Here is a 25,061-nt window from a genome sequence, read left to right as displayed (position 1 = left end):
TTATTTTTTATCTGTACGTCTGTAAACTTAATATATATTATTTTTGGGGGGCTCTTGGAAAGGAGTAGCAATACACATGTGATCCATCTGCCATAAATCAGTACCAAAAATTAATTTTCAAACAATAATGCTTAATATGCTTTTAAAAACTGCCTATAATGTTAATGGCTTTTAATATGGATTTGCTGGGGATTCAGAATTTTAGCATTTTTGAGCAGTCTTTCAGGATAAAATTGGTAAGCAGCAGCCACTTTTTTGAGAATTTAATGTTATATAATTCAGTAATGGATAAAATAAGCATAAACAGCACATAAGAGTCTTCATTTAACACTGTTGACTGTCCCTTTTTGGATGCCTCTCTTGGTTGCTGTCATGCCTCTCTCCCAGTGATTATCCTATCCTTGATCAAGCTTTCTTAATCGTCCTTGCCAATTCTCTTCCTTTGTACCCACCCCAAGGTTGTGTACATTTACCCATTGCTTTCATGGCAACCTCAGGGCCGTGACTTCCTAATCTCTCTCTAACCTAGACCGCCTTCTTAAGCTTCTCTGTAGATTGGGGTGCAGGTCAACTTACCATTTTCCCAGTGGGCATGTACCTCCCCTCTGTTCTGGGGGACTAGCCCAGTAGATTCTATGAGACAGACTCAGGCCTTTTCTTTTGATTAAGACGTTTTATTACTTATATTTTGAATAAGCAATACATTCAAATAATTCAAAAGTCCAAAGATATAAAAGGGTAGATTGTGATGTTTCCCGTCCTATCCCCGGTTCCTCAGCTACCCATAAGTTCTCCTCTTGGGAGGTAACCAATGTTACTGTTTTTTAAAATTTTGGGGGTGTTTTTCCAGAGATATTGCCTGCATACACAAGTAAATACACTTGTGTAGGCCCCTCCTCCATTCTCCGCTTTAATTCCAAACGTTTCAAAAGGCCCCGCATCAGTGCGGCTGGAACTAAGACTTTCACAATCAATATTTCAAACATGGAACTTTTTTTTCCCCAACAAAACTAAGTATCCTTTTAAGCTCCCCCCAGAATGGAAAAGGGGGAAAAGACTGATGAGTTTTCCTGCTCCGACAATGCCTGGAAATTGGTAGCAAGATTTAAGCTGGTGCACTGCGCTGGTGAGCACGGGAGACTGGCAAGGGAGAGGGCGCAGAAGTTCAGCATTGGCGGAGTTAAGAAACACCCGCACTTAAATCTTTTCTCATTTTCTCTAGGATTCCAGCCTCCCTGCTACTAGTCAACTTTACTTTCTCTTCTTTTAAAAAATTTTTGATTTTATATTGGAGTATAGTTGATGTATAATGTGTTAGTTTCAGGTGTACAGCAAAGTGATTCAGTTATACATATACATTATATCTATTCTTTTTCAGATTCTTTTCCCATATAGGTTATTAATTTTACTTTTCCTTGAAGTGACAACCTAGACATATGAAAATACTTGCAAATACCTTAAAAATAGAAAGTCTCCCAGAAACACACAGAAAAGATTCAGGTTTCACAGAATTGGCCGGGGCATCCAGTGAGCTACCGCAGAGAGCTCTGATTTATTTATCATCTATTTTACACACACTGGAAAGAAGGGAAAGCTATTTATGAAGCAATCAGTACTGGTCCAGAACCCTTCTCTGAGCCTCTTCTCCATCTGAGAAGAGATCTCACCCACTGTGGCCACAGGGGCAGGCATGTGACCAAAGCTGGGCCAAATACAGAACCTCATGTTTCCCTGACCACAGGGACTGGTCCAAGGTATGGGTAATGAGCCAGTACAAGTCATCGAGTCCTTCCCCTAGGATTTTCCAAACTGAAGCTGGAAGAACTAGCTTTCCCTGCTGGTTATGAGCGCACAGCTGCCCGTAACCTTCACCATGGGAAGCAGCCAGTCTGCTGTGGAGGCTCTGACCACCACCCCCCCGCCCCAAAAAAAAGATGTTTGGGGTTGTACTGATGGGATCCAAATCTTCATTCTTATTCACAAACCTGGCTTCACCTTCAACCTTCTCAGGTTGGTTAGCTGTGCCAACCAGCTTTCCTTTTTGCTTACACTAACCTGCAACAAAATATAGCCTACCTATTTAGCCCCAGCTCTGTATATCTAAGTGCTTACCAGGTATCTCTTTGGATGTTCCCTGGTACTTCAAACTCACACGTACAGTACAATGCATCGTCCCTCCCTTACCCACTCTATGTACCCCATTTCCTGTATTCCCTCATCCTGGTTATCAGTTCAGCAACTACCCAGCTGCCCAAGCCAGAAATCTATAGTTCTACTGGGCTTCTTCTTTTCCACCTGATCCCATCCCTCAAGACCTAATAGGTCCCTAAATTCTATTCCTCTTCTTAAATATTTCTCATATCTGTTACTCTGTCTTCTACTACCTTTGAGACTCCTTTGGCTTTTTTCCCTCCCCTACCGTGCTGAAAAGGCCATCTCAGAATGCTTACCCTGTGTACTGCCTCTGTCGAATGGGTTACCCTTCTGATAAAATTTCCTGGGACCCCTCTGGTCCCAGATGATTGGTCTAGAGCAGTTACCATAAGGGCTGGTCAGTAACATATAGGACAGGATGGCGGGAGAGCTCTCCAAAAGGGATATAGAAGATTAATTACACCAGTCAGGTCCTCTTGTATGAGGAGATTTGAATCTGAGACACCTAGAGAGCTACTCAGTGGTTGCAAAACAGAAGCTGAAGTATTACAGGGAGAGGGCAGAGGTGATGATAAGGAGAATGCAAAAACTCTTCTGAGTAAATAGAAAATGAGTAAGCAGAAGTTATGAGTAATCCACAACCTCTGGGTGTATTGAACGGGGGTAAAGTAATTGGCTGGAGTGATAGAAACAAAAAGGGGAGCAAAATTACTATCATGGTCGGGGACAAACTCGCTGTTGAGGAGACAACAAAATACTACTAGTCCTGTCCCGGACCACCACCTGCTTTCCAATTGCTAAATTGTGTATATCCATCCTGTGTGGCTAGATGACAGCACACTGGTTCCTGTGAGTTTGTGTTCCCATGAGATGCTTCTTATTCTTAGGACCTCAACCCACAAATACTATACAGTGTCGTTTAGTCACATAAATCAGTTCCTCAACCATGTGATGCTTTGCCACCTCTCTGTTTATGTGCATACACTATTTCTTCCAACTAGAACAATCTTCTCATCTCCCAAACAGATACCCCTAACTTCGTCACCTGGCTGCCACTGACTCGTCTTTCAAGATTGGGTTTAGGCTCCTCCTCTAAGCAGCTTTCTGTAACCCAACCAGGTTACACACTCTTCCTTTACTCCAAACAGACTGACTGCTACTGCATACTGTGTGTCTCCACAACCAGATGAGCTTCTTTTGAGAGCAGAGATGCTATTTTGTTCCCCTTTGTATCCCCAGCGTCTGGCCCAGTACCCACACAAAGCAGATACTTGGTGGATGCCATTGTTTCTGATAAAGCTCAGTTGCCTAGACTCACTCAAGAACCAAGTTTAATAACCTTCCCTCATCACCCCTCTTTCAACAGATCCACCTGCAGCTTAAAGTCTGCCATGGTACCTTAGAAAGATAATGATTCCACAGCTTTGTGTATGCGATTCCCCCAGTTCAGAATGCCCTTCTCATCCCTGTGCCCTAATTCGTTGTGCTTTTAATTTGCATTTCCCTCATGATTAGAGATGTTGAGCATCTTTTCATGTGCTTATTGGCCATTTGCATATCTTCTTGGGACAAATGTCTTATCAAGTCCTTTGCCCATTTTTGAATTGGGTTGTTTTTTGTTGTTGAGTTCACAGTCGTTTTGTAATATGGAATGGTTTCAGGAACACAACAGGTCTCCAGAGTTTAGAATGGTGTGAAAATTCTAGGGGCCTTTGGAAAAGGGGCAGGAAGAGGTAAGGATGTTAAAGAAAGTTTTTAAAGAATTTTTAAAAAGTCTTTAGAAAAAAGAAAGTATACTTTCAGGATTCTGAGCTCATTTTTGTATTGTCATTTGGCAACCTTATGGGTTAAATAAGCATTGGTGGGCTACCTTAGAACCTAACCACTATTTATTTTAAATAGGTATGCTTGTTGCTTATCTATTTTTTAAAAAATTATTTATTTTTGGCTGCGTTGGGTCTTCGTTGCTGCGCGTGGGTTTTCTCTAGTTGCAGCGAGCAGGGGCTGCTCTTCGTTGCGATGCGCGGGCTTCTCATTGCCGTGGCTTCTCTTGTTGCGGAGCACGGGCTCTAGGCGCATGGGCTTCTGTAGCTGTGGTACGCGGGCTCAGCAGTTGTGGCTCATGGGCTCTAGAGCGCAGGCTCAGTAGTCATGGCGCACGGGCTTAGTTGCTCCACGGCACGTGGATCTTCCCGGACCAGAGCTCGAACTCATGTCCCCTGCACTGGCAGGTGGATTCTTAACCACTGTGCCACCAGGGAGGCCCCCTAACCACTATTTAAAAACACTACTTATAAAAAATTCTGTCTTATAATATTCTAATTTAAAAAACTTTGGTATATAATTCATATATATGTTCATGACTATATATGAAAACCTAAATTTGGAAAGTAAGTTGGTTGTACTAATGGATTACAGAAATAATTATTTATATACAATGACTTTAATTGGGAATTTAATATTTTTCTATTACCAGAAGTTGATTTACATGAATCATTTGTGGGATGCCACTATGAGAAAATATACATGACACAGAAGTATAGAACTGATATATAATCATGATATAATTGATAGAAACATGAAAACAAGCCTGTAATCTACAGATATAGACAAAGGTTGCAGAAAAGGAAGGATTACACTGAAATGTGCTGTTAATTGAAGCAGCTAGAAAAAACAGTATTACTGACCACTGGTAATAGGTAAATAACCTCTAAGAATAATATCCAGTTTAAATGACATAAATTTTATTATAAGAAACTTATTTTATGTATTGAAAATGGATAAACTGTTGGATTTGGAATTTTTGGTAAAATGTTATAACACCTAGGTGAGACAAATAGCTAATATTATAGGTGTAAAATGTAATTTACATACTTTAGAATAAGTATGATGTTATTTTAAAGTATATCTAAGATTATTTTCAATGTTCCACATGCTATATTCTCTGTAAATAATTAATAGTTAACAAAACATACCATTCTCGAAAAACAAAACAACAACATCTTTCTTTAAGCTGAAACTAAAGATGAGCTTTCCATTTCTTCTCAGGATCCATGTTGCTAACTGTGGAAAGAAAATTATAGAGTAAAAATTTAACAAAAGATGAGCAAATCACTAGATTTTAAGTTATCTTGTAACTAGAAAAAGCATTAATTCCTAAAATAATTTTGTTGCTCAATATAAAGTTGGGGTTTTTCTTGGGGGGGTACATATAAAGATGTTGCTGGAGCTTCTACACAAAGTCCAACTTTGCACCTCTTGCTTTTTAAGGATCAAACTTCTAAGATTATTAATTTGACAAATTAACACTAGGGAACAATTATAGAATTACTGCTTCAATATCTTTGAGTTTGCTACCTTTACTGCTGCTAGACCTTTGGCTGTTCCCAAATCTTCTCTCGATACATGTAAAATTCTTCGTGGTTGTGTGGTCTGGGAGAGGAGAAGCTCTCTTCCCGCTACATGCCCGTGACTGTCATTCTGGTGGGTGAGGACTGGAACCCCCTTGCGCGATTCTTATTCCTGTGGAAGCTTTTGTTCTAACTTGTGATCCCCTGGCCTTTTGCTACTGACCCTTCCTAGTGACTGTCTCTCCAGCTTATAGTGACATTCAAGGGAGAACTCTGGTGGGTGGTGTTTTTCCTCAAAGGAAACTAGTTCATTTGTTAACAAATATTTTAAGTGCTGGTAATAAAAGAACTAAAATTTGGAAGAATACTTACATATTTTTCCTTCCTTTTCTAATTTTTTCAAATGAAGCAAGGTGTTATGTTCGGCCATTTTATGTAAATGCTCAGGAGTATCCTAAAAGAAAAATGAGAGTGAAAGTAAAGCCTTTCTTTTTTAAAAAAGAACAGAGTTAATCTTTTTGAAACTTTTAAAGGAAAAAGGCAAAAGAATACAGTCTTAATTCAAATACAGTTTTTTTTTTTTAATTTATTTTATTTTTGGCTGCATTGTGTCTTCGTTGCTGCGCACGGGCTTTCTCTAGTTGGGGCGAGCGGGGGCTACTCTTCGTTGTGGTGCGCGGGCTTCTCATTGCGGGGGCTTCTCTTGTTGTGGAGCACAGGCTCTAGGCACGTGGGCTTCAGTAGTTGTAGCATGCAGGCTCAGTAGTTGTGGCGCACGGGCTTACTTGCTCCGTGGCATGTGGGATCTTCCCGGACCAGGGCTCGAACCCATGTCCCTGCATTGGCAGGCGGATTCTTAACCACTGTGCCACCAGGGAAACCCTCAAATACAGTTTTATAGAGTAATAATCAACACTGTTTCATCTTATATATGTCTTGCTTTGAGTCACTGTATTATTAGAAATATACTTCCAGGCAAAACAGACTGTAAGCTCCATAAAGACAGCACAGTAGCAGCATCTGTTCACTACTGAATACCCAGTGCTTAGCAAAAAGGCACATAGTGGGAACTCAATATTTTACAAATGAATGAATAAATAAACATAAAAATTATTCTAGGTAGTTTTGATGATTCTACAGACAGTTGGCCCTATGGTCTATTTATTAGGTTACATGATAATGTCTTTGCACATTTTTATTAAAAGTATGTATGTTTCAACCTTAAAACTTACAATTTTTCCTTTATTTTTGTCAAGCTAGTAATGTAATATTGACAACTATTACCTGAATGGTAAACAAAATAAATATTCCTTTTATTCTTTTTTCTAATGTATATATTTTTAATTTTATTGAAGTATACTTGATATACAATATTAATGTCAGTACAATATGGTGCTTCACAATTCTTAAAGGTTATACTCCATTTAGTTATTATAAGATATTGGCTTTATTCCGTGTGTTGTACAATATATTTATCTTTGTAGCTTATTTTATACATAACAGTTTATACCTCTTAATCCCCTACCCTTTTATTGCTCCTCCCCCTTCCCTCTCCCCACCGGTAACCACTAATTTGTTCCCTATAGCTGTGAGTCTGTTTCTTTTTTTGTTATATTCACTAGTTTGTTGTATTTTTTAGACTCCACATTACAAGTGGGAACATACAGTATTTGTCTCCTTATATTCTTTAAATAAGAATTTTCCTGAAGTCAAGCTTCTTGACTAAATTTACTATCTCCATTTCTCAGCTCCCTGAAAATGTTTTGCAAAGATCACTGAATTATATTTTAATCAAAATTCAAAGAATTCTTTTCAGTCCTCATTTTACCTGAAATCAGCTGGCTAGTCTCTCCGTTTGGAAGAACTCTTCTCTTTTCCCTTGGTTATTCTACCTCTTATGATTTTGTCTTCATCCTGGATATTCTTCCCCGATTTCTCTTCAATACTGATGTTCATGATGAATTGTACCATTGACTCTCTTCTCTTTTTACTTGATCAACTTGTCACCGCAACATCATGTGTTAATGATTCCCAAGCAGAAACCTCCAACCCCAAACTCCCTGAAGCTCCAGTACCATATATTATATCCACCAGTGTGATTTTCTAGGTCTAATTATGTGACTCCCTGCCTAAGATCCTTGGGTGGTCATTCCCAGCTTATTGGCTGAAGCCCAAATTTTTTTAGCATGGCAGCCAAGGGCTTCCCCTGACCTGCCATGCCTGCCTTTTTTGCCTCCTTTCCTGGGACCCCCTCCCTGCCCATCTGCAATATACATTCTGGGCTCCAGTCAGATGCGTTTTCTTTGTGGGTTTTCAAACACACACGATGCTTTTGTGACTCCCAGTGTTTGAACACATCTTTCCTTCTGTCTAGAATGACTTCTCTTCTCCTGTACTCTGGCCTTACTCCTTCTTCAAGATCTGATTCAATAATTAAGTTTCTGAAGCTTTTCTGGACAAGCCTCATCACCCTGCATCTTCACCAGGCAGAAGTGACTCCTCTTTCCTTTATGCCCTGACGTACCGTGTTATGGCCTTGCGGGAAGCTTGGTGTGATAGAACAACACAAGACTTGAGTATCTGACTTCTGACATTTGAGTGTGTGACATCTGCTAGTTTTGTGCCCTTGGAAAACTTACTTAGCTCACACTTTTTGAGTCTATTTTTAATCTGTTAAGTTGGAATAACAGTATCTTTATGCAGTGAAAATTCAAGGTACTTGAAATTAAGTACTTCAAATTACAATTGTAAATGTGAAGCATTTAGTACAGTGTCTAACACATAATAATGTGCTCAAAAATGGGAGCTATTATGATACAGCCAGAATTACAAGAATCTGTTTAACATGCCTGTCTTTGCTAAACCATGAGTCCTTTGAGGGCAGGGATCTGTAGTCGTCTTTGTGTCTCTGCACCTAGTCCAGAGTGTGGCACATGAAGGCATTCAGTAAACATCTGTGGAATGAATAAATGTCTCTGCAATACCTAATGCTATTCTATATGTGACAGGTGCTTCACACATGTGTGCAGTGAACACATCTCTGAACACATCTCTGAATGCAGAACCAGCATTTCTGAGGCCTGCGTAGTCACTGGATGACCCATCTGTGCAGGTTATCAGAGAGTTCTGCTGTCTGCACTTGGGTTAGAAAAAACTACCCATGTTTCAGTGTATAGTCTAGAGTGGCTAAACTTTAGTATTATGAGGAAATGAACTCTTTTGCAGAATTTAAACATTTACACTGCCCTTTTGCTCCTGGCACTTTTTATTGTCAGCCCTTTTAATCATTCATTCCTCCCTTTTAAAACAAAGCACATGGAGATACCTGGTTTTTGATAAATTAGGCCCATGGGACATTTTAGTCCTTTACTAATTGAAACTGGCCCAGGTTCCTTTTCAAGCTCATCTTTAATTATACTCTCACGTATCTTATGGCCATACAGGTTATGGTAGTGGGAGTTTTAAAACCCAGATGATCTTATTCCATTCTTAACCCCGAAGCAGGTATCGAATAAACATTTGCTGAAAAACTACTGAAGGATTGCCACCCAGTGCTGTCATACATTGATGTGCTCAGAGGCCACCGAGTGAGGGGCCCTTTCTCTCTATACGAAGTGACTCTACTCATGCTCTTCTTCATGGCCTTTCTCCTTTTAATCTATTGTTAGCATTGCTACTACTTCTCACTGCTATTATCCCAGTAGCTGTCTCTAGCAGATCGCCCCTTACTTGCTGCCGGTCAGGACACCAGATCATCAAGATGGCTAGAATAATACACAAACCATAACAAAGATTAACTGCCAGGCTGTTGGCAATGGTCTCCCCTACAGAGTGGAGGATAAAAGGCTTAATAATGGCTCAGGATGGTTATTTTTGTTCTGTGGGCCAGTGTTTGTCTAACTTCTGTGTTCTAGAAAGTTGAGATTGATGGTCTCAAATCCATACGAGTGACATTACTTAAAAAATTAACAGACTCATTCTGCTCTGGGGTGTGATGAGTTTACCATATCTATAGTCTACTGAATAGATTATTCTATTAAAACTGTGGCTTTGAACAAATAAGATAAATGAAAATTACCTTGTAAATAACTTTTACAAGATCCATTGCTGTGAATGACTTTTCCAAGTTCTCATGAAATAATGTAAGAATTTGCTGTTCTCGGATATTTCTGTGAGAAATGTATTGTAGAATTTTAGCTTCGGCATTATGGATTACTGGGCCATGTCCTGCATCAGAATAATTACAAAAATGATTTCAACCAGATAAAAAATTTTAAGTACAACTGAAGTTAATTTACTCTATTTAAAAATATTTCATATAGTATATTGAAAAGGCATACTAAATACACGACAAATAAGAATTATCTGGAAAACTATACAGGTAATAAGAGATTTAAAAATTACATATAAGGCCAAAAAACATTAGAGAATTATATCAAAATCTATATAAGATATTATTGTGTTCATTAAAAGTTAGAAAATAAAAATTTAACAATAAAAACACAGCCATAAAAACAGTAACTACAACAGTATCAATAGGTAATATTTACAGAGTGTTCATTATTTGCCAGACATTGCTCTAAATGCTTAATATACATTATTCTTACAAGAATCCCATGAAGTAGGTATTGATACTTTTATTATCCTCTTCGTACAGCAGAAACTGAGGCATAGGGAGGGTAAATAATCTGCCCACAGTTCCACAGCTAAGAAGGGGTGGAGCTGGGATTCGGATTCAGGAGCTTCTAACCATGCTGTGCTCTTAACCACTATGCTTATCAAAGATTGAAAAGGGGAATGTAAAAGGTAGCTTCATGTAAGTGACCAAGAGCTATTAAAAATTCACAAGAACCACAGGAGAACTTTAAGAATCTCATGTATAGGCTAGCAATTCAGAAATGTTGATAACCCGGATAAAGTTATATTGGAATTTACTCGCTCCTTAAGACAGTGAAAATGAATATATTACACAAATCTGCAAGAGGGTTGCGAACAAAATACCAGAAGCAGACAAACCTGTTAGGTGAAGAGCACGGGCTTTAGGATACCGACTATCATTTACTAGCTGTGTGGCTGGGATAGTCTATGATCATAATCTCCGAGTTTGTTTCTTCAGCTACCTGCTTCTCTGGGTTTTTGTGAGGACAGCTCTGGGAAGGTCCCTGCACAGTAGCTGGCGGGTAGGGTAGCGGCTTTAATATACGGTAGCTATGGCTACAGACCGTCATTGACATACGAGCTCCTGCTGTGCCAGGAAGCCAGTTCACTGGAGTCACTAAAGCCAACACCCCAAGAACCGGCACCCGGCAGGCTCTCATTAGCTTTGCTCCAACGTGGGTGCATCAAATGTCTACTGTCTTCTCTTTCAGAATGGCTGTCATCCTCCACTCCTTTTATGTCGCAATATTAATCCAAATGCCCAGCCTCACTGTATGTTTCCTATCCCCTCAGCAGTGGGAACTCATGAGAGAATATGAAGGTACTGAAGACACTGTATTTACAGATCTTTCCATGGCTCTTTGGTTAGGAACAAGTTGGAAGGACTTAAAAATTAAGTAATCGAGTCTCTTTTTCCTTCTGGGGGCCTCTTGTTGGGTACCGCATCTTTCTTAGCTTTCAGGATGGAGGAGAGATTCGTATTGTAAAGCAGGGCAGTGATAGCTAATATACTAACAACAGGTTTCTTTTTCTGGAGAACGGAAATAAATACACAATTTTACAGTTGATACAGAAGCTACTGATATTTCCATATAGTGAGTTAAAAAACTAAAGCTCAGACATCAAATGTTACCCAAGGTTGGTTACATGGCTAAAAGGTAGTCCACAACAGAAATCAAGTTAACAAAACTGAAGATAGCTTATGGAATGAAAAAAATTTTCTTGTTCCAGTAAGTTTACTTCATTTGTTTAATAGTTCTATTAATAGCTGTGCAGATGTTAAAAAAGAACCCTCATATCTTTTAAAAAAGTTATTAATACAACTCTCAGTCTTCTTTTTAATTGTATTGCTAGACAAGACTTAGGGGTGTAATTTAGAAAGAAGCAATTTATATGTATCTCTTCAAGGCTGAAACCACAAAGAACACACACAGACAAACCAAAATGAATCTTCCTCATCATTTGACACACATGGTTTGCTAGATTAATAATATTACCCACCTGGATATATAACTTTAGCTTTGATTTTTAATAACTCTTTTAGGGAGCTCATATAATCATAGAGGTCTTCAAATATGGTTGTTCCTTCCCCTAGGATGCAATCTCCAGAAAAGAGAGCATTTTCCTCTTCTAAAAGTAGGGCCATATGATCATCAGTGTGGCCAGGTGTGTATATAACTCTGGTTGAAAGAAGAAATAGTAACAATTATGAACTCTTAGGCTTAGAAGAAATTTTGAGAAGTAAATTATTTTCTGTCTTTATCTCTGGACAAGACACGAATAAATGATGTCAGTAAGTTTTTTAAATAGCTCCTTTTTCTCTTGTGGCCCAGTGCAAATTATCATCAGAAAATTCTCTCCTTTAGCTAAATCAAATTTCTCACTCTGAAGTGCAAATTTAATACTTTTGCCACGTCTTCCTTCTTATTTTGTAAGTAATAAGTACTGATTACAACAAATTTGGAAAACAGAAAAGGAAAGTACTTGAAGGAGATAAAAATCACCAATCATTCCACGACTCAGATAGTGCTCTTATTATTTAAGAACACATTTTTTTCAAATCTATGTATGTATATATGTGTATATACATACACACACACTTTACGGTAAGACTATGAGAAGAAAGTGCTTTCATATGTTGCTGGTGGGAGTGAAAAAATGGTATAGCCTATATGGAGGGGAATCTGGCATTTTCTAGCAAAATTACATATGCATTAATCCTTTGACCTATCAATCCCACTGCTAGAATTTACCCTGAAAAATACACCTTTACAAATACAAAAAAATACATACAACTTATTCATTACATTATTTGTAATGACAAAATATTAGGAACAACCCAGATGTCCACCCACAGGGCACTATGGATCAAGTATGGTACATCCACACAATGGAATACTATGCAGCCATCAAAGAGAATGAAAAGATCTCTATGGATTGAGATGAAGTAATTTGCAGGATATACTGTCAAGTGATAAAAAGCAAAACACAAAAGAGTGTTCATAGTATGCTCTTTTGTATCAGAAAGATGGGGAAATAAAAACATGTATGTATGGAATTCCTTATATTTGGAAGAAGAAAGTCAGGGAGGATAAATAAAAACGTATGAATATAGCTGCCTATACGGGGTAGGCAGGTGGGGTGTAGGGAATAGAGCTGCAAGCAAGACTTCTCTGATTAGAACTTTTAAAAAGTTTTAACTTTTAAGCTATGTAAATTTTTTATATTCTAAACATAAAATTAAATAAAAAGAAAAATAAAACCTTAACACTGAATACAAAAAGAAGTGTTTATCTTACCGTATACTAGATAACACAGCCATAGTAATAAATTAATTCAAATAAGTTTTAAATACAACACTAAAATAATAAATAAATAAACACTAAGACATCCTTAATAGAATATATCTTAAGATTAAAAAAGTTGCAAAGGTATCTTGAACTCTACTTAATAGGCTTATTGTTGGCAGTGTTATTGATTATTGTGTTTCTGAAATGAATCTGTTCACTGTATGACAGTACAGGCAAGTAAATAAATTGATGTGGAGAACCAAGGTTTTCACCGTGGGATAAGGGAAAAATATATATGAAATGATGGAATTAAGGTTTTGGGTTTTTTTTTTTTTTTAACATCTTTATTGGAGTATAATTGCTTTACAATGGTGTGTTAGTTTCTGCTGTATAACAAAGTGAATCAGTTATACATATACATATGTCCCCATATCTCTTCCCTCTGCGTCTCTCTCCCTTGGGTTGTTTTTTATTTGAATTGAGGAATCATGAATTCATCATTTCATTTTTTTTCTAGCTCTGTCTATAATGAGGCCCAGAAGCAATGATACTCCAATAGTAATGAGCACACCTCACACTCAGTTCTTTGTTTCTAAATACCATTTCCCACTCTAAGAAACCAGGGCTTCCTACAGACATAGCTGGCTCCAGGTCTTAGGCAGGGAAAGTAAAATGTGACATCGAGGCACTCTGTGTCAGATAGTAAGGAAGTGCTCAAAGATTAAGGGAGCTACGTCTAAAGGACAAAGAAGCACTGAATTTAAAAGATACGTATAAGTTTGGAGTAATAAGTCAAGAAGGGAGGGGAGAAACTCTTCTTTAAGAGGAATGTCAGCAAATAGAGAAAAAAAAAGAAAGTGGAAGAAATAACAGAATAAAAGTCACAGTTTTGCCACCTTCAGTGTATTAATTGATTAAGGCAAGTATCATCAATAGATGCTAAAACCACCGGATGAAAGATTGTTGGGAAGCAGGACATTCACAAAATCTCAAATAATCAGATTACGAATTTTAAGGGGAAAGTAACCTTAACCATGAAGAGAGCTGGGGTCATCATGTCAACCAAGCGACCAAACTTCATACCATGAGCAGTGGGACAAGCTGACATTAGGTACGTCCCCACTGCCCACAACTACCCATCTATTTTGTCTCTCTGCGTTTGGTTTTTACAGATTCCACGTGTGAGATCATACAGTATTTGTCTTTCTCGGTCTGACTTATTTCACTTAGCGTTAAGGCCCTTGTCAAGATCTGCCCATGTTGTTGCAAATGGCAGGATTTCCTTCTTTTTTATGGCTCAATAATATTCATATATATTACATATATATACACACCACAACATTTTTTTTTAATATTTATTTATTTATTTTGGCTGTGCGGGGTCTTAGTTGCAGCACACGGAATCTTCGTTGTGACATGTGGACTCCTTAGTTGCGGCATGCATGCGGGATCTTGTTCCCTGACCAGGGATCAAACCCGGGCACCCTACACTGGGAGCACAGAGTCTTACCCACTGGACCACCATTCATCTGTCAATAGACACTGAGGTTGTTTCCATGTCTTGGCTGTTATAAATAGTACTGTGATGAACATGGGGTACAGATATCCCTTCAACGTAATGATTTCGTTTCCTTTGGATATGTACCCAGAATTGGAGTTACTGGATCATATGCTTTTAAGGATATATATTTTTGGATTCTTTGCATATTTATATCTTAAAAACAAAACTGTCATGTTGCTTTAATACCTGATTTTTGAATTTTTTGCTTACTATATTGTATTTTCCTACATCATTAAATATTTTTCTAAAACATGATTTTTAATGATTGCATAGTATTTCACTATATGCATGAATCACAATTCATTTAGTTTCCTATTGTGGGTAGTTGTCCTCCATCAGTAACACTGAATGAGCATCCTTAAAAATGGTGCTTTTGTTATTTTTTGATTTGGTCTCAGAGTTTTTTTTTTAACAGAGTAGTTTTCCTATTTACATTGCCCTTCTCTCCTCCTTCCTCCATAATGAATATGTCTTACTCACTTCAGTCATTAACATTCAAGATTTCTGGTTTTTCGACTTCCTTGCTGTTACTTTAGGTTATATAGACTGCATTTTCTTTCGTCTTTTTTTTTTTCCTAGTGATTTGTAAGATACATACACTTAAGTAGATGTAAGAAAACTGGGCAAATTAACTTCTCTTAATGTCAGTTTTTCATTGAAATGTGAATAGCATGTGTCTTAAAGGACTGCTGGGAGATTCAAGACAAGCATTTAAGTGCTTAGCATAGTATGTGGCACAAAGTTACATGCTTAATAAATGGTAAATATTTTATTTTAGTAGTGGTTATCTAAAAGTTTAAAAGAAACATTATTTTTTCTTTGTTGTTAAAAATTTTAAGAACAAAGCAGGGGCTTCCCTGGTGGCACACTGGTTAAGGATCTGCCTGCCAATGCAGGGGACATGGGTTTGAGCCCTGGTCCGGGAAGATCCCACATGCTGCGGAGCAACTAAGCCCATGCACCACAACTACTGAGCCTGTACTCTAGAGCCCGCGAGCCACAACTGCTGAAGCCTGTGCGCCTAGAGCCCGTGCTCCGCAACAAGAGAAGCCACTGCAATGAGAAGCCTGAGCATCGCAACGAAGAGTAGACCCCGTTCACTGCAACTAGAGAAAGCCCGCGCACAGCAACGAAGACCCAATGCAGCCAAAAATAAATAAATGAAATAAATTTATATATAAAAAAAAGAACAAAGCGGTTTTCATTGATTTCACCCTATATAAGATAAAAAATTTAACATATTTTTATTTCCTTTGTCCTCTCCTCCAACTTTCAGTTTTTGTTGATAAATAAAACTATGATAATAAATACTTTTAAAGCATGACAAATATTTTTATTTCAATTCCTATTTATGTTTACATGAAGGTTTTTTTTTGTGTGTTTTTTTCTTCGCCCGCGCCGTGCAGCATGTGGGATCTTAGTCCCCCAGGCAGGGATCGAACCTGTTTCCCTGCAGTGGAAGGAAGCCCAGAGTCTTAACTACTGGACCACCAGGGAATTTCCTACATGAAGGTTTATGACTATACCAATAATAAGCCAGATAAAGAACTAAGTCTAGGGGGCTTCCCTGGTGGCACAGTGGTTAAGAATCCGCCTGCCAATGCAGGGGACACGGGTTCGAGCCCTGGTCGGGGAAGATCCCACATGCTGTAGAGCAACTAAGCCCGTGTGCCACAACTACTGAGCCTGTGCCCTAGAGCCCGCAAGCCACAACTACTGAGCCCACGTGCCACAACTACTGAAGCCCTCGTGCCTAGAGCCCATACTCTGAAACAAGAGAAGCCACCGCAATGAGAAGCCGATGCACCACAACGAAGAGTAGCCCCCGCTCGCCGCAACTAAAAGAAAGCCTGCATAGCAACGAGGACCCAACATAGCCAAAAAAATAAAAAGAAAAGGAAAAAAAAAAAGAAAAAGAACTAAGTCTAAGTAATTTGTTCTGCAGAGCTCTTGATTTCTCAGCCACATACAGACAACCCTCTATACTGGTCATTTTTTTCTGTTATTACTCCTATACTTTGAATTTTACGTCTATTATTGCAGGTTTCACAGTGTTTTCTTGTTTGTTTACCATTCTACCTCATAAGGCTATGAACTTCTAAAAGGCAGGACTCCTGTCGTATTCTCATCTTTATATTCCCAGTGCTTAGTACTTAGTAGTAGCTAATATTAATATATTGCTTTCCACGTGCCAGGCACTGACTTCAGGGATTTACAGGCATCACACACTTAATCCTTCTACTAGTATGGGGTGGGTAGCATTAATGTCTCCATTTCACATTCTTTTTACATTCTAGATAATCGAATCACAGGAGATAGCAATAAATGTCTGATGGAATAAGGTTTAAATTATATTTCATTTACCTTGAGAGGTTAATTATCCTTCTCTTTGCCTATTCTAAATAGTATTGGATTTTTATGTGCTTGGAATACTTTAAATAAATTTTCTCAATGATGGATTTTTTGGGGGGAAGACAGGGCAAATATAATTGCATGTTTGGATTTACTATTTAGGAATTGAAAGTGTGTTTCTGGTTAAAGACTGGATTGAACACCTGCATCTTTTGTTTTCCTCCTAAAACATCAATAAAATTACCATAAAGGGATATTTGAAAAATGGCATAAATCCACAGGGGTGAGGAGAATGGACCATATCAACAAAATTTTAGAAGCTAGAAAGAAGACAAGATGAGTGAGAAGTGACTTATCAGACATGAAAATACTGAAGTCTACACTGGCAGTGGTGAAAGCTGAGACCCAACCAGATTTACAATGCAGAATTCTCCAGTCTCAGGACGTGGGGCACCAGGAATGCAGAAGCAGAGGGTGAAGTGGGGAGCGGAGGCCAAAACAAGGATTGGTTGAGAGGGTATCTAACAAACATTCAGATCTTTAGATTCTCTTCCCGTTTTGAGCAGCTTGACAAGCACCCCAACCCCACTAAGGGAAAAAACTGGAGATTTAATCTTTGAAGAGGGTAAAACACAGGCACAGATAGAGGTAGTGACATCATCCTGAAAACAGGAAGACTGTGTGAATATACGCAGATCCCCAAGCCTTCTTTCCACACTCAGCTCCTGTAATGCTGGCAGCCAGGCCTTTATCCAACATGAAGATTAGAAGAGTCTTTTCTGGGAATTTTACCAGCTCAGGAAGAAAGACTCTAAGATTACAATGTTGGAGGTTCCCCAACTAAACAGTTCATCTAGATGACCCTACAGTAAGGCTCACAACCTACAGAAGCCCTCCTCACATTTTCAGAGCTCCCAAAGAGCTCTAAGGTCTCCCTTAGAAGACATCAGTAAATACCACATCACTATGCATCTGAAGAAAGCCTTTCACACCGAGGAGAGAAAATAAAAACAAACTAGTTTGTAGGCCACAAATTATGAGGAAGAAAATTTCCAAAAAACCCCACAAACCTCCCCTCAATAGCCCCAAGAAAAACAGTCCCACAAAAAACTGTAATGTCCTCAGAGAGATAAGAAGTTGCAACTATGAAACAAGAAAGGATAGTATGAAAGGAGCATTTAGGGGGCAAAAAGAGCTCCTGAAAGTTAAAAATGTGAGAAGAGGAATGAAAAAATAGGGTTAGGAGATAAAGCTGATAAAAACCTCCCAGAAAGTACAGCAAACAGGCAAAAAGATAGAAAATAGGAGAAAAAAAAGTTAAAGGACGAATCTAAGAGTTCTAACAAAATAATAGGGGTTTTAGTAAATGAAACAGAACAAAACAGGTGAGAGAAGATATCAATGAGCAACTGTATTTTTCTGCCCAACAAAGCCATACCATCAAAGGTAATTCTGTGCGCCTCTCTTCCTCAAGACCTTGATAAGCCTACTTAATGATCCAAATGTATTTTCAAGTTTGGTTTTTATTTAAAAAAATTAAAAAAATTTTTTTGGTTGTGCCATGCGGCATGTGGGATCCTAGTTTCCCGACCAGGGACTGAACCTGCGTCCCCTTCACTGGCAGTGAAGAGTGTTAACCGCTGGACCGCCAGGGAAGTCCCTCAAATTTGGTTTTTAGATTCTGGAAGTCATAATGATAAGTAAACCTTTAACAAGGTAAGTTAGATTACATAACTTTTTAAAGCCTACTCTTGTATTAAAAAGAGAATCCATAAAAAGTACACAAATAAGCTTAAATTATATGCATTAAGCTTAACTCACAGGACCATATTACTAGTAAGCAACAATAAAGCTTCACTAAAAAGATGTGTAATTATCATTAGCAACTAAAGGCTCAGTATTTTCACGGGCTAACTCTTAACAAACATTTAAAAGTCAGATAATTTCACTACAATCTACCCCAGAGCATAGAAAAAGAAGGAAAATTTATGACTCCCAAACCTGATAAAGGCTGCACAAAAAAACTACCACCCAATCTCACTAATGAATATTGTTATAAAAATATTAACTAAAATATTAACAAATAGAATTCAAAAGCAAATTTAAAAATAATAACATCATGACCAAAGAAAGTTTATTCAAAAAATGCAAGGGTGTTTCAATATTATAAGATCCCTGAAAATAATAATAAAGCTATGGAGAAAGCTGGTAAGATCATCTCTCTAGACACTGCAAAGACATCTGACAAAATTCAACTCTTAAATAACAGCATGTAAGAAAACTGAGGGCTTCCCTGGTGGTGCAGTGGTTAAGAATCCGCTTGCCAATGCAGGGGACACAGGTTCGAGCCCTGGTCCGGGAAGATCCCACATGCCGCAGATCAACTAAGCCCGTGCGCCACAACTACTGAGCCTGCGCTCTAGACCCTGCGAGCCACAACTACTGAGCCCACGTGCCACAACTACTGAAGTCTGCGCGCCTACAGCCTGTGCTCCACAGCAAGAGAAGCCACCGCAATGAGGAGCCCACACACCACAATGAAGAGTAGCCCCTGCTCACCACAGCTAGAGAAAGCCCATGTGCAGCAACGAAGACCCAACGCAGCCAAAAATAAAATAAATAAATCTATTAAAAAAAATTGAAATGACTATAACTTAGAAGAGTTTCTCCTTTGCCAAAAGAAATCAAATCCTTTAATATTAAATATTGAAATGTAAAGTCTTTTAAAAATCTGCCAAAAATGTAATAGCTATAAGGTACAAAAACATAAGACACTAGTGTAATGGGAGCAATTATTCTTGAGAGGCATTAAGAACTGACATTAAGAACTATTATGCTTTTGTGGTTTCTAAGTGTATGCTTTATATACTGCAGACAATTACGATTTTATAGTTGCTCCAAGGGCAAATATTAAAGAGATGTTAGAAATCATCTCTTGTCTGATTTAACCTGCTGCAACCTGTTAATGAAAGTATTCGATGTTATATGAAAATGATTCCAGGAAGTATATTTCCAGCAACTATAAAAATATGTGAAGACAATCTACAGAATGGGAAAAAATTTTGCAAACCATGTATCTGATAAGGAGTTAAGGTCCAAAATATATAAAGAACTCATACAACTCAATAGCAAAAAAAAAACCCCAATTTAAAAAATGACCAAAGACCTGAACAGACATTTTTCCGACGAAGATACATGAAAGACCAACAGGGACATGAAAAGATGCTCAACATTACTAGCCACCAGGGAAATGCAAATTACTGGGTTGGGCAAAAAGTTCGTTAGTTTTTTCCATAAGATAGCACTAGTAGCACTTAGTTGTCTTTAACTTCATTCAAAACAATTTTGTTAGACTGTATTGTGATAGCTGTCATATCATTATGAAAAATGATGCATGCATTAAGAAAAAACTTATCAAAATTGGTGAATTTTTGTGTAGCCATTTTAATATTGAAGATGGAAGAAAAAAAGCAACATTTTCGGCATATTATGCTTTACCATTTCAAGAAAGGTAAAAATGCAACTGAAATGCAAATAAAGATTTGTGCAGTGTATGGAGAAGGTGCTGTGACTGATCGAATGTGTCAAAAGTGACTTGCGAATTTTCGTGCTGGAGATTTCTCACTGGACGATGCTCCACAGCCGGGTAGACCAGTTGAAGTTGATAGCGATCAAATAGAGACATTAATTGAGAACAATCAACATTATACCACGCAGGAGATGGCTGACATACTCAAAATATCCAAATCAATCACTGAAAATCATTTGCACCAGCTTGGTTATGTTCATTGCTTCGATGTTTGGGTTCCACATATGTTAAGCGAAAAAAATTTCTTGACCGTACTTCTGCACACGATTCTCTACTGAAATGTAACGAATACGTTCTGTTTTTAAAACAAATTGTGACAGGCGATGAAAAGCGGATACTGTACAATAATGTGGAAGGGAAGAGACTGTGGGGCAAGTGAAATTAACCACCACCAATCACACCAAAGGCAGGTCTTCATCCAAAGAAGGTGATGTTGTGTATGTGGTGGGATTGGAAAGGAGTCCTCTGTTATGAGCTTCTGGAAAGCCAAACAATTAATTCCAACAAGTACTGCTCCCAATTAGACCAACTGATAGCAGCACTCGATGAAAAGCATCCGGAATTAGTCAACAGAAAACGCATAATCTTCCATCAGGATAACACAAGACTGCATGTTTATTTGATGACCAGGCAAAAACTGTTACAGATTGGCTGGGAAGTTCTGATTCATCTGCTGTATTCACCAGACATTGCACCTTCAGATTTCCATTTATTTCAGTCTTTATAAAATTCTCTTAATGGAAAAAATTTCAATTCCCTGGAAGACTATAAACGGCACCTGGTACAGTTATTTGCTCAAAAAAATAAAAAGTTTTGGGAAGATGGAATTACGAAGTTGCCTCAAAAGTGGCAGAAGGTAGTGGAACAAAATGGTGAATAGGTTGTTCAGTAATGTTCCTGGTGAGGGGAGAAGCAACTGGAGGAAAGTAGTCAAAAGGTACAAATTTCCAATTATAATGTAAGTACCAGGCATATAATGTACAACACGATGACTATAATTAACACTGCTGTATGATATGTAAAAAAGTTAAGAGAATAAATCCTAAGAGTTCCCATCACAAGGAGAAAATTGTTTTTTCTTTTTCTCTTTCTTTTCTTTTTATTGTATCTATATGAGATGATGGATATTAGCTGAATCATATTACATGTAAATCAAACTATCATGGAAAAAAATATGTAGGTGTGGGTGTGTATCCTATCTTATAGCTAATCCTATGAACAGTCATACACAGAATGCATTTATGGGCAGAACCCAATCTTTTTTTTTTTTAATCTACAAAAACTCATTTGGAGAACCATTCTTTTTCAGGGTCTGCAAATTGCCTTATCTGTCAATGTGCCTGCAACGCCTCCTTTATTCCCCTCCCACTCTCCACGCCAGAGCTCAGTTATGGCTTTCTTTGATATTTTCCAGGCTGAAGGCAATAAGATTTCTTAAATCAGGGGATCAGAAATTCCAATTCTTCAGTCACCTGCGTGGCTAATGCTTTAACTTGCATAAAAACTGTGTTAAAATTCTCTTCACATAGGCAGGAGGGGAAAAGGAAATGACATCAGAGGTGCTTTAGGAAAGATCCGTGGAACTGCAGTGGTGGCCTTCCCATGCATCAGGTAGAGCACTGATCTAGTTCTGCCACTTCTGTGACAGACAGACTTTATAACGATGGCTGTCTTAGAAAATTTAGAACAGTCAACAAAAGCTGTTGGACTGATTTTTCTCTGAGAAATTAAACTTAGTTCACTAGAAAATTCCTGAAAGTTACATCCAGAATCAAATCCTTACTGAAAAACCTTGCTAACTTTCTACTATTTACTAAAGGGTTCTTGGTGGATATTATCTCTCTGTTGTATTTTTTTTTTTCCAAAATTGGCAAGCAGAAAAGATCAACTGGTCATCAAATACTTGGAGACTTAGTAAATTTTAACCTTCTTCTTATAGAACTTTTGCTTAACAATGAGTCTTCTTGTTAATATTTAAAATAATTGGGTTTTACTGACTTGATAAAAATGGAAATTGGAAGCCACGGTCATCAGTAAATTAAATGTTTTATTCAGATTTTAGCATAATTAGAATTCATATTTTGGGAAAATATTATTTACAAAGTCTTCTTAAAAAAGTGAGTTTACTTTTTTGATTCTCTGTATTAGTTTTCCTCCCAAATCTTAAAATAGATAGGTTCTCATACTTTATCTTAATCAGAATGCAGTAAAACAAAACTTAAATAGAATTCAGATAATATGGAGCTCCTTGGCATCAATTCACTCCATGAATCTGAGACAGTGTTCCACTGAGAGGGGGTGGTGACGGGAAGCAAGATGTGGGAGGCTTTGGGGCACTGATACTGTTTCCTACTTTTTTTTAGGTTAAAAAAATCTTTTTTTTCTTTAATTGAGGAAACATTGATTTATAACATTACATAAGTTTCATGTGTACAACATTATATTTCTACTTCAATATACCCTACAATATGCTCACCACCAACAATTTATTTTCCATCGTCACGGTACGGTTGATCCCCTTTACCCATTTCAGCCCCCCACTTCCCCTCTGGTAACCACTACTCTGTTCTCTGTATCTACACCATATTGTTGTTTCTTGATCTGCGTGCTGCTCATAGGGTTTGTTCAGTTTGTAACAATTCACCGTTGCACACGGATGATAGGTACGCTTTTCTGTTTGAATACTCTAATAAAAAGCTTAAAGTATGTGGTCTGTTCATGGCAGATGGGTAGCAGTAACTTCCAAGGACTGAATATTCTTAATCTGCAATTAGGTATAGATCCATAATTCTGTGATAACCGATAAACCAGTACTGTGATACCCACGCCTTTGAGACAGAAGACTCAAGGAACCACCTACTGTCTCGACCCCTTTCATTTTCACTAGGGCTGGTGTGTGATGGGCGAAATTCTGTATTGTCCGAGAATACCGAATACTTTTGGAAGTAGCAGCTATATGATGTTTGTTTTCCTTTGGTACCATGAGCAAGTTATACGAGATACTATCATATTTTCAACAAGAGCATTTAAAGAACATTCCCAGAAATTAGTTGGTTTATAAATTAAATTCTGTCAATCACTGCATACTGAAAAAAAGGGAACGCTGGTTTGAAAGGTGGCATGGATACCCATGACTTCATTTTCTCTTTCTCATTCTTCTGTTCATCTACTCGGCTCTTTGGAGCTAGTAAATTTACTATGTGTAGGATAAACACCCATTACCTCCTAAGTGCCAGGGACTGAGGATCTAAAGATGAATCTGGGACCTGCCTGTGTCAGAGTGGCTAGCTTGTCATCAAACCTATTTCCTCTTTTTCCTGGGCACGAAGTTAAGCTCTATTTTCCTGTCTCTGCAAAGTCAGGAGTGGCACAGGACTGAATTTATAGCCAATGCAGAGATGGCCGGGTCTGTGAAAACCTTCCAGGTAAGATCCCTTTCATGCTCCTTCTCCACCCGCTGGGTTGATGGAGGTGAGCACGGTGACCTCGGAAGCCAAGGAGTGACGTTAATGGAATCACAAGATGCACGGAGCCTGAAACCTCACTTACAGGAGGGTCACTCACTAGTCAGCACCCCGTTTTGGACTTTATGTGACTGAGAAGTAAACTTCTTTCATGTTTGAGCCATTATGCATTTCTGGGTTGGTTGACCATAGTGACTAGAATTAACTAATATTGTGAAGCTAAGGACTTGATTACCTTTTCAGGTACTTACATACAAAAAAACTTACAATACAATTTAATACAAAATAATAAAGGTTATAGGAAAGTTAGTGGAGGGAATAGTGAATTATGCCTGGAAAGGGTTCTTGAAGTAAGTAACATGTGGATTAGGTCTGAAGCATGAACAGATAAGAGTCTGTCAGGGAGACGAGTTGCGGGGAAGGGGCAATGCCTAGTACAGGGGAAGGCACGAGCAAAGGCACGGCCGCACAGAATGTCCTTGCTAACTGTGCCTGTGAGGGGAGTGATGGGAGAGAAGACCAGAGAAGTCTGGGGCCAGACTGTGACACGGTCAGGAGAACAAACATTACCTTGTGTGCAGTGAGGGTTGTTCCAGGTTTCAACTGACACGGGGAATGAAGGTCAGATTGGAAAGGCGGGAGCCTGCAGACAGGAAGACTGAGCAAGAAGTAGTGGTCGTGGACATGCAGAAAGAGAGGCGACATTGCCAAATATTTCTGAGGTTAAGAACCAACCTGATTAGATGGGGAGGGCCGCGGGGAGGGACGCAGGGGAGTATACGGGTGAAGAGGAGTCAGCTTCTATCTTAGAAGGAAAAAAAAAATCTTAAGTACTGAGAAAGTAGATGTTCTGAACTCAAAAAACAAGTACAAATTGTGGGGGAGTGAGAACCAGAATTAGTTCAGCTTTAAAGTTGACGAGTTTGAAACACCCTTTTGAATCCCTCAGATAGGTCACGGGGGATTATGGGTCTGGCCTGCAACGTGTTTACTTCAGGGATGGGTCACCTTTTGGAAGTGAGAGCACGAGAGAACCCTGAATTTAACTGATGGGTAGAAATCCCTAAATCACCCTAGCAGGAAATGCTAATCTATTTTTTTAAATTTAAATTTTATTTATTAAAAGAAGGTAATCAACTAATT

The 25,061-nt window shown here is 38.4% G+C and overlaps 1 protein-coding gene across 1 annotated transcript in view; it reads right to left on the bottom strand.

The window, feature by feature from the left end:
* Nucleotides 1-4,692: 4,692 nt before the first annotated feature.
* LACTB2 (lactamase beta 2) overlaps nucleotides 4,693-25,061 on the bottom strand; it is a 30,566-nt gene continuing 10,197 nt past the window's right edge. Inside the window, exons 4-7 of the mRNA XM_057531910.1 lie at nucleotides 11,664-11,842; nucleotides 9,583-9,731; nucleotides 5,877-5,958; nucleotides 4,693-5,217 (exon numbers count right to left, since the gene is read on the bottom strand). Coding sequence (XP_057387893.1) covers nucleotides 5,174-5,217; nucleotides 5,877-5,958; nucleotides 9,583-9,731; nucleotides 11,664-11,842 — 454 coding nt within the window. The 3' untranslated portion in view covers nucleotides 4,693-5,173. The remainder of the gene's footprint in view (nucleotides 5,218-5,876; nucleotides 5,959-9,582; nucleotides 9,732-11,663; nucleotides 11,843-25,061) is intronic.

The sequence above is a fragment of the Balaenoptera acutorostrata genome, chromosome 17 (genome assembly GCF_949987535.1).
Source record: "Balaenoptera acutorostrata chromosome 17, mBalAcu1.1, whole genome shotgun sequence".
Classification (NCBI taxonomy): Eukaryota; Metazoa; Chordata; class Mammalia; order Artiodactyla; family Balaenopteridae; genus Balaenoptera; species Balaenoptera acutorostrata.
Note: the sequence above shows the minus strand (reverse complement) of the source record. Positions and strands in the feature narration are given on the sequence as shown.